This window comes from Hyperoodon ampullatus, assembly GCF_949752795.1.
Source record: "Hyperoodon ampullatus genome assembly, chromosome: 4".
Taxonomy (NCBI): domain Eukaryota; kingdom Metazoa; phylum Chordata; class Mammalia; order Artiodactyla; family Ziphiidae; genus Hyperoodon; species Hyperoodon ampullatus.
Window position 1 is genome coordinate 76083942 of NC_136917.1, and position 16050 is coordinate 76099991.

At 34.1% G+C, this 16050-nt stretch overlaps 1 protein-coding gene across 1 annotated transcript in view; it reads right to left on the reverse strand.

Moving 5' to 3' along the window:
* PRR16 (proline rich 16) overlaps window positions 1-16050 on the reverse strand; it is a gene marked incomplete at its 5' end in the record, with an annotated part of 279519 nt that overhangs the window by 154716 nt on the left and 108753 nt on the right. The window contains 2 exon segments of the mRNA XM_079702264.1: window positions 6285-6317; window positions 6320-6382. Of these exon segments, the coding sequence (XP_079558390.1) occupies window positions 6285-6317; window positions 6320-6382 (96 nt within the window).

The window sequence follows — 16050 nt, forward strand, 5'->3', positions numbered from 1 at the left end:
CCTATTACTAGGAATAAACTAGGAAATAAACATTACATAAAACTAGCAAGGAAAATCTAGGAAACAGCAGGTATGGTTTATTCATCACAATGTGTTTATGTTGACTCTTGATACATTTGTTATTATAAAACCTTTCCACATTTGTATGTCGCTTCTTCTCTTTAGTAAGGAGTCTGATGATTAGAACCTTTTCTCTTCTTCCCTATCCTAAAACAACTGCAGTGACAGCATATTTTCAAATAGTGATATATTCTGTAAATAGTTGAAAATAATAAAATGTCTCTGCAGTCAAAGCTCTACTTCATATTACCTTTCATTTTTCTTTGGAAGGATCATTCGTACATTAATACCTAATTCCAAGATATAAAAAGTGTTGTGTTTGTGAGTGAACAGTATGTGTTTTTTTTTGTTTGTTTGTTTTCTCCCTACTGCATACTTTTCAAAGTGCTAACATTAAGTTTCTATAAATCAAATTCTATTTTGACATATGGCCTTTTAAATGGCAAAAAGGAAATCATGAAAAAAGCACTAGATTTAAAGACTGCAAAAAGTTGCTAAAATATGGAATGCCAACTTCCAAGAAATGTACATTTTTCATGCTTTGTTCTCAGAAGACAGTATCAAAGTAATGAGTAAGACATTTCTTCAGCTTGCTGTAGCTTCTTTATTTCTTGGTAACCTCTTTAAAGCATCTGAGCATGTAAAAAGAAGAACAAATGGATCTGCAGAGAGAATTTTTTTCTTTCACTACATATCAATACTTATTGTGCCATGACTTTTCTAGATGTTGAGGACCCAGTAATGAAAAGGGCAGATGAGGCCACTGCCCTTAAGGAAGTTACATTTGACAGGCAGGAACAGTCAACAAATAAGAAAGCAAATACATAACAAGATATCACAGAGTGGTGAGTGCTGTGAAGAAAACTACAGACAGCACTATGAAAGATAGTGGTATGTCAGGAGGGTAAGTGCATGAGAGGGATTTAGAGGCACACACAGGGACAGCCAGAGCCCAGGCTAGGCGGTCAGCAAAAGTACTTCTGAAAAAGGTAACACAGGAACTGACACTAAAAAGAAGAGAAAGAGCCAGCTACGTGCATGCTAATTGCAAAGGCCCAGAAGAAGAAATGAGTTTGGGAAGCCCAAGGAACCCAAAGAATAGCTTGCATGGGAGAGTGCCAGGCAGGGGCACTGGAGACCAGTAAGAGATGAGTTCTGGGGTTAGAAGAGATTACAGTGGATGGATCACAAGGTAAAGAGACTAAAGGAGCTCTAGTAGCAATGAGGAGCTGCTAAAGTTTTCCATGTGAGATGACACTGAACCTTTCACATTTCAAAAATCTGACTTTTGCTGCTCTGAGGAAAATGGATTATAGGAGGGCAAAGGAAGAAGCAGAATCTGGTTAGAAATTTGTGTAAAGGCAGTCTAATTAACCTAAATATCCATCGATGGATGAATGGATAAACAAGATGTAGATATACACAAGGGAATATTACTCAGCCATAAAAAAATAATAATACCATTTGCAGCAACATGGATGGACCTAGAGATTGTCATACTGAGTGAACTTAAGTCAGAAAAAGACAAATATCATATGATATCGCTTATATGTGGAATCTAAAAGAATGGTACAAATGAACTTATTTACAAAACAGAAATAGAATCACGGATGTAGAAAACAAACTTATGGTTACCAAGGGGGAGGGGAGGAGGGGTAAATTAGGAGATAGGGATTGATATATACACACTACTATATATATAATAGATAACTAATAAGGACCTACAAGTGGGGAACTCTACTCAATACTCTATAATGGCCTATATGGGAACAGAATCCAAAAAAGAGCAGATATATGTATATGTATAAGTGATTCACTGCACTGTACAGCAGAAACTAACACAACACTGTAAATCAACTCTACTCCAATAAAAATTAATTAAAAAAGTAAAAGATGAGGGTAGCTTAGATGGGCACAGTGGAGATGGTGAAAGAAGGATTTAAAATGTATTTTGGAGGCATATTTGACAAAACTTTCTGAAAGACTGGACGTGAGGGGTGAATGAAAGGGAGGAAGCAAAAATGATGCCAAGAGTTTTGGCCCAGGCAACTGGGCCAAACTGGTTAGATGATGGAGGAAGTTATGACATAGAAGAAACTAAACAAGAAATTTCTGGGTCTAAGTATTGATTCTTAAGTTTTGCTTTTGATATCTGAAATGGCAAGTAAACATCGAATGAAGATGATGAGTGGTTCAGGAAAAAGTTTAGGGCAGGAGAAAAAACTTGGGAGTCACTCACATATACTTGGTGTGTAAAGCTATGGGACTAGATGAAATCAGCATGGGAGTCGGGGATGGGGAGGGAGAGGACAAGGAAGGGAGGGTGGGAGGGAGACAGAGAGAGAGAGCAAGTGAGCATGGGTGTATGCACAAGTACTCAGACTAAATATCTGGGCTACTTTTAGATGCTAAGGAAGCAAGAAGGATTCAGCAAAAAACACTAAGGAGAGGTAGTCAATGAGGTAGAGGGGAAATGTAAATTCACCTGTTGCATGAACAGAACCTTCACAGATAACATTCTAACAACCATAACCAAAAAGTGCTCTCTGGCAGTTTTCACCTACAGCATTGCTATTGTAGCAAGTTCGCTGACCTACATCATAGGACTACTTGTTTGCCAGTTAAGGTTGGATGTAAACAATACTTCCCTAGAATAATTTCCACAGTGTTTTGATTTAACAATGAAATCAAGCAGCCCCATCTCACAAGCACACTTCCCCCCAGGTTACCAATCACTGCACTTATCTGGGGGAGAACTGCAACAGAACCATGAACCTGACCTTCCTGTTTCACCATTGTGCCCGCTGGCCTTGCCGTCACTGTGCTCCGTAATTCTTCGCGGTTATCATATTCAAGGTCATTTTTGGGACAAATAAATTTAAGATAAGTTTCATTCCGTGTTTTCTTCTGGATTTGCACAATCTTGTAAAAGTTCTCATAGGTATTTCTCCTATTCTTTTCATTTCACCAACTAAATCAGTAGACTTTGCCATGGCTTGCCAATTCACTGTTCATTCCTTCTACAGAAATTCCAATGACTATTAATACTTATTTCAGTTTTTGAGCCACTTTAAGTTTAGCTTCTTTCTACTGTCACTATTCATCCTTATTTCATAAACTCAGTTTATTAATTTGTATGCTCTCTCTGATTTACCTCCAACTCACTTGTCTTATCTTGTTTATCTTTTTAACTTTTCTGCTACATTCAGAACATATCAAGGGCAGAATTGTGTCTTACTAATCTTCACATCTCTTATTTCTAGCATGGTGCCCAGTACAAAATGCATGTGCAATAAGTGCTGAATGAATGAATTAATTAAATAATCTACTAGATTAGTTCAAATTTTTCTTTTTTCAGTTTGACAAAAATGATAAAGATATAAAAAGACCGTTTTATTATATTTTAAATTAGACCTTTAGGAGAAATTTTCCTATTGCTGAGATTCACCGGTCCCCCAAATTTTCCTACCTCCCTTTTATTTGGATATGTAATTTTCATTAGTATGCTAGCATAATAAGTTATTTTGAGTGACAACTGCTATTCAATTGACCTATGATATGTATATATATTTTTTAATTCTCAGGAACTATGAGTGTGGTTAAACTCAACAGCAACATTAAATGTTGGATTTTCTCTTTTGCTCAACGTAGCAAAAATTCTTATATTTTAAAATTTGAAGCACCTACAATTATTATGGAAAGACACTGCAAATCTTATACTACTATTTTTACTAGTCACCTGTCAACTTTGTAATTACTTCAACAGTGAATTTACCATTTTTAATCAACTAAACTCTGCTGAAGAAGTTAAATATTAGCACTGAATATTTTTTCTAGAAACATTATGAGTTTGAGAGGTTCTATCACAGTCTGACAAGTACACCAGAAGTATAAAGGCTGCAAATGCTTCACTGGAAAGAGACAGATATTGTTTGGATGTAGATAATCGAGATTTTATTTCAATGAAAAAATGTTGAGCCTACAGTGCTCTGTTTTTTCTGCAAAACTCATGTCAACAGAATACATGAAACTAAATCCTTAATTCTATGGTCCATTTAGTCAGCTGAAGGTCTTGGGAACTCAGATTAAATAAATGACTTGCAAAATATTAATGAGCAAATTAATATTAGAGATAGAATTTGAATTTGAGAAATCTTCATTTCTGGTCTTACATTATTTTCACCACATAATCTGATGTTAGATAAGTCATATAGCTAAATGGTGAGTTCATATTACTTATAAAGAAGGCAAGGAAAATGAAAAAGAAATTATAAGTATTTCCCCATAGCTCAGGCCTATCAATATAGACATAGACAGATTCTTTTAATCTCTTTATCCTGATTTAGTCAACAACTTATCCTTACTTTCCTTTCAGTATATTTTTACATTTACATAATGCTCTATACTTCCTAATTTACTTATGGCTAAAGTAGAATTTGATTAAGAAGACAAGTGTAGCTTAATTCCAAATAACATTTCCTCTTATTTTCCAATTAGGGCATGTAAAGATAAAGACTTAATTCACAGCACAGCTCCTAACTGTTAAAAACAGTATGATTGGGCTTCCCTGGTGGCGCAGTGGTTGAGAGTCCTCCTGCCGATGCAGGGGACATGGGTTCGGGACACGGGTTCGTGCCCCGGTCCAGGAAGATCTCACATGCCGCAGAGCGGCTGGGCCCGTGAGCCATGGCCGCTGAGCCTGCGTGTCCGGAGCCTGTGCTCCGCAACGGGAGAGGCCGCAACAGGGAGAGGCCCGCGTACCGCAAAAAAAAAAAAAAAAACAGTATGATTGTTACAATTCCACAAATGAAAATAGTTTACCAAGTACATTATTGAATTCACTGTACACTAATTTAGCAAGTTTATTTAATAAGCTCTCAAGTACAAAATCAATACTACTCAGAGGAATTCACTTCAAATAGAGTATTCCCAAATGAATGAGAAAAGTATGTAACTGTTTAAAGAAAAACAGTGATTGTAAACATGTCAATATATCCCCAATATTTGACAGTGTCCAGATATCTTTTATTTTTGGTTTTATATAGAATAAATTCACTCTTCGAATTAAATATTTGATTGATCACAGCATCTCTCAGATTTATCTAGATGTGGAAAAATTTAGTTTCATATTAACACAAATGATAAATAGAGTCCTATATAGATAGAATCAATGAAATTAAATTATTGCTTCAGAAGCATCAGGGGGTTAATGAGCAATAAACCCATACTCTTTCATACACAGAAAAACACTGAGACCAATGAAACCTTTATTGGCAGCCTTTTATGGTGGGAAAACAGAAGACTGCAACAAAAGAATGCCTTGATTTTACATGCTTTTACTTTAGGAATACACATCTGTTAAAAGTAATTGTCCTTCTTATGGTCACATATGGTGTAGGCAAGACTATCCCTAAATTATGAATGAGTTTTGTGTACCACAAATCAACTTTTCAGAAAAAAATGAGCATTAACTCAATATTTGATTCTTTTTTTTTTTTTTTTTTTTTTGCGGTACGCGGGCCTCTCACTGTTGTGGCCTCTCCCACTGTGGAGCAAGGCTCCGGATGTGCAGGCTCAGCGGCCATGGCTCACGGGCATAGCCGCTCCGCGGCATGTGGGATCCTCCCGGACCGGGGCACGAACCCGTGTCCCCTGCATCAGCAGGCGGACTCTCAACCACTGCGCCACCAGGGAAACCCAATATTTGATTCTTAATAATCATATCATTTATATAATTTTGTTGTTTTTTTCGTGGTGAAACATTACTTTCCTATAGTTAATAAATAAAAATTATCAAAATGTAAACTAGTTTTGTTCATAGAAAACATGGATATTTTAACACAAACTCGTTAATTCTGACACCTTGGAAGTTCAATTTTGCAATTTAAAAACACCATAAATGTTCCTTAGAATATTTTTAAAGCCTTACAAAGAAAACATTGCTGAATTTCATGATATTATTATATGTATTTCCCTTTATGGAACTTAAACATACAACACAGACTGAAATATGACAATTTATGGTGATAACTAGTATGTGATTGTTAATCATCTTATTTATGGTCATTATTTAAAAATTTTAATATTCAAAGAGATCTAATTATCAGTTGTAACTTTTGTGTATATTCCAAATAACAAATTATATAATGGACTTGCATGTGTCTTAGAAATGCAATTACGTGTTGTCTAAATTCCTGTAAACATCATGTCAAAGTAGAGCTGACCTTCTCGGGCATTTCCTGGTGTCCTGTTGTCACTGTCTGCCTGCAGCACTGTTTCCCTGTTTCATCATGTGGGGAGGTGGGAGTAGGTTATGGAGCTTCTGTTAAAAAAATTAGAGAACTTTTAAAAATAGTATATTTACTTTAGACTTTCTAAAACACACTGAACTGAACAGGTGCAGGATATGATGAAGAGGGGGGTGGGGCATTAGTCAGTATGAAGGAATAGGCTGTACTGATGGAGATGTACACATGAATGGAAAAGAGGAGGAGTTAACATGTAAAGCATGTATATGGAGGAAATGCACGTGAAGGACTACATAACGTGAATGAAAACATAAGAATTGCAGGATAGATAAGTCAATCAATCAAGTCTTCAAGAACTCTCCCTGAGCATCTATTCTTCCTGAGTACAGAATACTAGAGCAAGTCAGTGGGAACTTTCCTGAGATTAACACTTCTTCATTAATAAATACTGCTTTAGTATTGCTGCCCAGTGTATCATTAACATAGACAAATAAAGACCACCTCTGGTAACAGTAATCAGGAAGAGAAGGGGCAGTCAACCATGTCACAAAAACTGATACAAATACCCCCCCAGTAGTGTGGTGGTATACAGTAGCCTCTGGAAATGAGAGAGCCACCCTCAGATATGTGAAGGGATGCCTTGTCTCAGGAAACCTAGGCTTGTTGTATGAGGTGTCAGTGGGCTGAACCAACCTCAGAGAAACTACAGTAGGTAATGGGAACCAAAGACTACACTAAACCTGAGTCACAGAGTTGGTTTCAGCAGAGGCAAAGTGATCTCTTGGCAGTGACACTGTCAGGACTCTAAGTAGAGAACAGTGAGTACAGAGCCCCGGGCCTGTGAGGTCTAAGTACTGAGCCCATGTCCATGAGTCACACTCAGTCTCCAAGTGTGCAGTCCCTCATTCCTGCCTTAAGCCTTTGGTAATATGTTCCCCAAACACTGCAGTTGCTGTACTCGAGACATGTTCAAACTAGGTATAATTAAAAGGACAGGAGTTTCAGTCATTCAGTTTGCACAATCATTCACTCATTCTCTCACTACTTATAGAGCCCTATGCTTGGTCAGTACTAGGAATGCTGAGATGAGGGCACACATTTCTCAGCTTCCTCCTGCTTCCTGTGCTATTACTGATTTTCTTCATCAATAAGAACCTTGATAATGTAGTAGAGAAAAAGCAAAATTATACATATGAATAAGCTCAAGGCATTTAACATCATCCATTCATAATGAATGCCAATTTATGAAATACTCACTGAGCACCAATTATATGCCAGGAGTACTTCTAGTTGCTGGGGAAAAAAAAACACCCAGAATCCCTACCCACATTTTTATTACATACACACGGATTATAGGAAACATTTTGGTTAATAATGAATTATAAAGTTTGGAAGCAAAACACTAATTTAAAAAACCTAATGAATAGTATTATTCAAGCACTTTTTGTTACTTAATATTGAAAAATTTTATGGTTCAAACATTTAACAAAGTTAACAGTCAAAAATAAGAACAATCAAATGTTCCAACCACATTTCACATTAAATCTACATGAATACTCCTAATGATGTTGTCAAAAATCAGATTCATAAAGTTATAATGCTGCAGAGGAAAAGCAAAGAAGTGATAAAAATTAGCCTCTCTATATTAACACTTCTGATGGAAATTATGCATCTCTGTTCTGACCTCCTCGTCCCGAAATATTTACCCCAAAGAAACACTAAAAAAAAGAGCCTTAAGGACCTACAGAAAGGAATAGAGATTTTTCTGTTAAACACCACTGTTTCATTCTTCACACCAGGACACTGGAGAATGGTGGTAGAAGTATGGTGGTCCCAGGCAAGGTACTTAACTCCCCTACTTTCTCTTTTTTCTCATCCCTGAAAGGGAGGTAAAAAAAGTACAGTTGATCCTGGAACAACTGGGAGGTTCGGGGCATCCATCCCCTTGTAGTCAAAAATCCATACAACCTTACAGTCTTCACTCTGTTTGCTCAGTTCTGAATCTGTGGATTCAACCAACCACAGATCATGCAGTACTGTAGTACATTTTTATTGAAAAAAAATCTGCATATAAGTGGATCCACACAGTTCAAACCCATGTTGTTCATGGACCAACTTGATTCATAGGGTCAATGTGAAAATTAAATGAGCTAACACCTGAAAAGGATTTAAGACTTTTTAAAGCACATAACAATAAGTATTTGCTATCATTTCCATTATTAAATTGGAAGAGCATTGCAGCAACAATGCATGTCAAAATCTTTTTTGATAGAGGTTCTCAGAATACTTTGAATGAAGAAAAAAGGGGTAAAAATGAACTTATTTACAAAACAGAAGTAGAGTAACGGATGTTGAAAACAAACTTATGGTTACCAGGGGATAAGGGGAGGGAGGGATAAATTGGGAGACTGGGATTGACATATACACACCACTATATATAAAATAGATAACTACTAAAAACCTGCTGTATAGCACAGGGAACTCTACTCAATACTCTGTAGTGGCCTATATGGGAAAAGAATCCAAAAAAAGAGTGGATATATGTATATGTATAACTGATTCACTTTGCTCTACACCTGAAACTAATACATTATTGCAAATCAACTTTACTCCAATAAAAATTTAAAAAAAAAAGAAGAAGAAGAATTCTGAACCAAGCACCTAAGCTTTGTCATTAATCTGGGTCAAATATTCTCCAGGCAATACAGCAGCAGACCAAGTTGCAATAGTTGGTGCCCATACGCTCTTCCTCACAGCCAAGTACAAGTGCCAAATTCTAAGTGTGCTGCCAGAATTCCTCAGCTTCATAATTGCTACCACTTTTTCCATTTTTCCATTTTGACAGTATAGATTCTGTTTTGCTGTTTGGCAGAGACTGTCTGGCTTTGCACACTGGAAAAAACTATTACCAAACCATTCCAGCCATAACTTGTGGCCTTATTCAGCAACAAAACTCTTCTGCCAAATACAAACTGAACAAGTCCTTCCTTCATTCCCCTCATGTATTTCAGACACAGTCTCAGACTAGGCTAAGAGCAAAATGGAAAAGGTTTGAAAATTATCTGGTAAATATTGGAGTAAATCATCAAGTTGTATTTCAGTTATCCAGAGTATCATTACCCATTCTAGAAGGAAAATGTCTAAACTTTATACTTGGATCCAGCTATTGGGAAATAACAGAAGATGATGTGAATTTGTTAGAGCAAAGAGTACCAAACCTGAATTCTTGACAAATGTGCATTTACATTTTTGGCCTTTGCAGAATTAATCAATATCCACAATCTGTTTTGAAAACTCTGCCTAGAGTATTTGCTTATCCTTCCGGCAAGATGCAAAAATGTCCACAGTATAAGAACTGTATGTTGAATAAGTTTTTCATGAATCGTTATGGATTTTACACTGAGCTTGTCACATTATCTTGTCTCCCTTATGATCAACATCATACATTTGTATAATGTGTCACATGTAGAGGGTCACAGTCTGGTTATAGAAGAAAAAGATGTCTCTGTATGAAACCATGAGATTTATCTAGGAATCAAACATACACCCATAATCCACTATCTACAAATATCCATCAGTTGAATCCCTGTGTGAGAGTACTTTGCTAAGGAAAGCTCCATTCAAATTCTAATCAGTATGCAACTGGCTGCACTAAAAGTTCCTCTAGAGAAGTGATAAACTCTTACTCATCTTCCTAGCACCAGAATCTAAGAATCAAAGAAGATTTGTTTATTTGCTGAACAAACTTAATTAAATTTCACCTCTGAGGCTAAGTGGCAGAGGGCTATTGACTCTCAGTCCAGATTTCTCAAATGAATCATGTGTCTCGATATAAAGACTTAAAAGGCAAGGTTCAGTCTCATTTTTAATAGCCATCACCTAAATGATGTATTATTGCCTAAAAGAAAAACTATTTATCAAGTACAGCATATCACTATGCTGTTGGAATTGCACAAAGAACTTAATGGAATTGCACAGAAAAGCCTACAATATAAATATATTTTAAAAGCTGAACTTAATTAAATAATAGATCATACATATAAAGCAATCATATGAATTGAATAAAATATTCAAATGTTGGATTATGTTTGTTTATTTTGTCCTAAATGGAAGGTAAAATGCATGGTCTAAATAGCTTTCACGTAAATAATTTGGAATTATCTTTGGGGGATTTAAATCATGAAGTTTAGTAGTATGCTTATAGAATAATTGAAAAAAAAAGGAAGAATTTTCATAAGACAATTTAAGATTGATATTCTAAGATTTAAGAGAAAGAAGAAAATAGAAAAAAATAAATTTATAAACTTTCAAGTTTAAACCAATTTCAGCTTAAGTGCTACCAAAAAGACAATGATAAAATCCAACCATATGATCTAATATTTCTCATTTAGAAAATACCAATACTAACTTTAATTGTGCATTTTATGATTATTCAGAAAACCAGCAATTAAACAACAAAATATGATCCTTGTTTTAAAATTCATGCTTAATTACTAATTTCCTTTGCTGTATTTAGACATGGGCAAGATGTATTATATCCATGCCCCATGTGTAAATTCATGGGTAAATAACAGCATTATATGCCCTTCAGTCTCTGCTGACATGCTAACTGGATGCTTTTCCCATAATCTTCACAAAGTATACACAATGCTTATATATCTTTCTTCAATAAGAATTTAGTTTCAGAAAACAGTACAGAGGGATCTTTTAACTAATCTATCACTTCGATAAAATGAAAATGTGAGCTTTCAGGTTCAAAATATGATCATGCCACCTCAGTGTTCAATTAAAAAAATACATGCATTCATACTCATACTAAAAAGAATTTAAGATTGTGTGGAAGTAATGGTACATGCATATTTCACTGAATAATGCAATAGAAGAATTGCATTTACTATAAGCATTTTAGAACACAAAATAGCATATTTTTTAAAAGAATCAAATCAAATAATATGCATGTATTGAAACTTTTTTGTTCACTTTAAGGTATGTAGAAACTGTAGTTAACATCACCACAAAACTAAAAACTCATGTTGCCACATCAGACATTCAGGGTTTAAATAAAGGGAGAGCACAGCTTTGAAACAGAATATTTCAAGGCAGTTGGATTTCGAACCAGTTACCTTTGTAGCGCAAGGGAGTTTATTCAACTGGCACTAGCAAACAGATGGACAGCAATGGAGGAAACCTACTCCCCTACAAATCTATACATTAAATGGGGAGGAACTGCTTTTCCACCTATCTTTGCAGCATAGCTGTTCAAGGTACTAAAATGGGCTTGTGATACATGCCATGCACATCTGGGATTAGACTGTAGAAGTATTATCTGAGGCTAAACATCCTTATTTATGGAATTTGGGCAAAGCAGAGGACAGGCCTCAGTATCAAAGTGACTAGCTCTTTGTGGGGCCTGAGATTTGGAAAGCTAAGTACAGTGCAAAAATGTAACTCTGAGACCACAGTAACAGAATTGAAACTGTGGGAGCTTCCTCCAGTTTAAACCATTATTCTAGAAATAGCCCAGGGAAACAGGAAAGAAAATGGAGTAAAGATTTTCAGATAATAAAAATGAATATTTGTACTACTCTGTCTTTTAATCGTATGAGTAATGTAGTATATACACATCTGTTACCCGTATCTAATTCCAAATAAAACATTTTTTTAAATTTTGAGTAATTCAGATTTCACTTAGAGAGAAGAGGGGATAATTCGATAAGATATACATTGCTTTAGGCCTTACTATATCTATATCTATATCTAATCTATCTACCTATTTATCTATGTTGATTTCTCAAACATGAAAGTCAAAACTTCAGCAATTTTAGAAAAAAATAGTAAAATTATGACCTTGAAATATAAATGGATTTCTTACACAAGACTTGAAAAGCACAAAGTGTGAAGTAAAATGGTGATAAATTTGACTAAAAATTACAAGAGATACTATAAACAATGTTCAAAACAACCAAAAGAATAGAAATAGATATTTTCAAAACATGTATCTTATAAAGTACTAGTACTCAACTATAGTAAAAAAAATCTTCTATAAATCAATACCAAAAAGATGAATAATCCAGTAGAAAACTGTAAATTATGTAAACAGAAATTTTAATAAATGAGAAAACCCAAATGGCAAATGAATATTTGTAATTGAGGAAATAGTGATTAAATATTAATTAAATACATTTTCATATCCTTAATAACAAAACTTGAAAGACTATAACTGCCAATCAATGGGTGAGTATATAAATAAACTGCGGTATACCTTTATAATGGAATGCCCTTTATATTCTATAATAGAATAATTTCCAGCAGTAAAATATATAAACTATAACCAGAAGTTTCAAGAAACGAACATTATATGAAAAATTATTTGCACAATAAGTGCATATGATGCAAATAAGACAGAATTCAAAAAATTATCCATACTATGTATAAATTTGTACATATGGAGAAAATACAGAAAATATTTACATTATAATAATAAATGCCAAATTCAGGATTTCATTTATATCTAGGTACAGAGAACAAGAAAAAGGAAAGTGGGATTAAGAAGGTTTATCCAGGGGATATAAACGGTATTTGTGATATTTTATTTATAAAACTTTTATAAAATTTTAAATCAAATTTGGCTAAATATCTAGGCTTTTCAGCATAATCAGGCTCTAGTTTAATGAAAATCATGCATCTTCACTTCAAGTGCTTTAACTTCACCCTCAGGCAGGTATACAGAGCTCACACTCTTGTACTACAGTGTCCAGATAAAGTTCAGGTACCATATGTAGGAAGAGAGAAGAAAGTTTCCTAAAAGCTCCAGCAGGTTCCTTCTCACATCTCATGAGCATAGATCAATATTATAGCTTTAAACAGTCACAGTGGCCAATGGATTAAAAAAAAAAGACAAGAGATCAAAAAGTGTGATATCTGTTATGCCTATTATGTGACAGGTAAATAGACAGATAAAAGTACAAGTCACGAGACTTTCTATATTTCAATGGCCAGTTCAGCAAAGCCAAGTAATTGCTGACACTTGAGAACAAAGCCATCCTTAACATTGATGAGAAACCTCTTAAATTTTCACAATAGCTGCCAATCTTTGACCTTACTATGAGTATTTCCACTTAAAAAAAGTACTTAAAAATACTACATTTTGACAGGAACTACATTTTTAATGATGGAAACATTAAGAGTTAACTTAAGTTGCAAAGCTAAATTCTTTGAATTAGGACTGCTGTCAAGATAAAGCAATATTAGAGACCTAGAACTCTTTAAAGTATTTATATGAAAGATAAACATTAATTGGTGAAAGAATAAGATTCTTAAAGGGAAATCTCGTATTCACATTAAGACTCTTTGAGAATAAAATGATTTCTCAAGTTAGTAATTTTAAAAGGAAATCATAAAGTAGATATCTTAGGTTTTTGTAACTGTTCAAAAGGTTACCTTTAATTATATCATGCTATTCCAGAAAACAGAGTAATATATCTTTAGAAGTTAGCATTTTTCATTGAGATTGTGGAATATTATGTGGGAAACATATTAATAAAATATTAATAACATAACAAAATATATCCACATGCCCTATAAAATAATAACCATTATCATGAAAATCCAAAGTTAAATATTAGCTAAGATGTAGAGATATATTGTCTCATTTAAACAATAAATTATGGTCCTCCTAAGAGTGAGTTACTGAGAGAGTGGGCAGCAAAGAAAAAAAAAAGGATACATAATGTGTAGACCAGTAATATATCAAATTACTTTTGAAATAAACCCCTGCAAAAGATTATGGTCCCATCATCTACCAAAAGCCTGTCTTCCTAAAGTCACGATATAAAAAAATTATTACTTACTATGATTCAAACACTTCAACACTTCATAAAAATATAATATATTGGTTGATGCAATATATGTCAAAACAAAACAAAATGAAAACAAACTGGCTGGTCCTGAATATATAGCATTTTACAATTTGGTCGTATCAACCATCAATTTAGTCAAGAACATTTACTAAGCATCCACTGTGCTCCAAGAGTTATTCTGCATTTCATTCCCCAGGCATACAAGCATATTTTTCATGTTAATATGTAGAGTATTTTGATCTGAAATTTATGTTTGAAAGACAGTGTTTTGGAAGCAGCATATAGATGTCAACCGAGGTAAGTTTGTTACCAAAATTTATAGAAGAGTCGTATGACATATTCATCATTATGTATGCTAAAACTATAACAGAGTTTTATGGTTATGGTTATGCTAGTTTATCTTCTCAGACATTCTGATGATGAAAGTGATAGACGTCCAGAATACCATATAAAGATTCAAGCTGTTGTACTGCATAAGAAATAAGACTATGACAGCAATCCTAGGATTTTTCTCTTAAACACATCAAATGAAAACATAAGCTACTCTTGCAAAGATGTTTTAACATGTCTCTTGAAGAAGATACCATTCTAAAACTTTTACTTTATTTTGTTCTTTTAAAGAATCCAGATAATTAATTTAAACCCTTATTATGCAAATTTATTTGCAACATTACTAATCTCTATGAGTTTACTATTTTAAAATTACTCTTACTCTAATATTATATAGCAATTTCTATAATCATGAAAGTTGGAAGCAACCAACATTAGTTATATACCCAAGACACTTAGACTATGCAGGTGATTATGGTACAAAAGGAAGTAATTATACACATAATTCAGAAAACAAACAAAAAATGAACAAATAAGCTATTTGATTTTACCCCAAACCCCCCCAAAACCAATCACTGCATTTGTTAAATTAACTAAATAAAAATCAATTTACACTTCACTTTATAATGTGTAGATAATTTACAATGCATAGAGAGTTCTGAAAACACTGTGAAACAGAGATATATTATCCATTTGTTAAAAACAGATCAAGGGTTATATCCATTTATAAAAATACTTATACAGTCTTTAATACAATGAATGTAACAGGTGAAGGAAGAGAAATATATGGATACACATATATATTCTCTGCTAATCAAGGACTTATTATGAAAAGGAAATATACAATACTATTATTAGATTGGTATTAGAATAGTTTGGAATACTATTAGATTAAATCTAAAGAATACAAAATATATACAACAGATGGGGATCAGAGAAGCTTTCTTCATGGTGCACTACTATATATCAGAACTGTTATGAATAATTATGAACATACATATATATACTCATTTTTATTCATAGTAGTAATAGCTAATTTTTTTTTAGATTTGTTTTTGATGTGGACCATTTTTAAAGTCTTTATTGAATTTATTACAATATTGTTTCTGTTTTGGTTTTTTGGCCTCGAGGCATGGAGGATCTTAGCTCCCCGACCAGGGATCAAACCCTCACCCCCTGCATTGGAAGGTGAAGTCTTAACCACTGGACCGCCAGGGAAGTCTCTACCTAATCTTTATTGAATGTTCATTATGAGCCAGTAACTTGAATTTATAGTTAAGGTCTTGTTCTGCCTTCACCAAACCATTTCACAATTTTTCCATTTTACAATTACATTCTTCCCCATTTTACAATTACATAAACTGGAACTTGGGGGGGTCAGAGGTCTAGAAGCAGTTACATACTGATATGAAAACAGATGTGTCTGACTTCAAACTTGCCCCAAAACAGTTCAAGCATCAATTTTAACTGCTAAGGATTCTAGGTATATTGGCTACCTCTCAAAAGTCTGAAGTTTTCTGAGAAAAGTAAAACTTTCTAAAACTTGAACACTG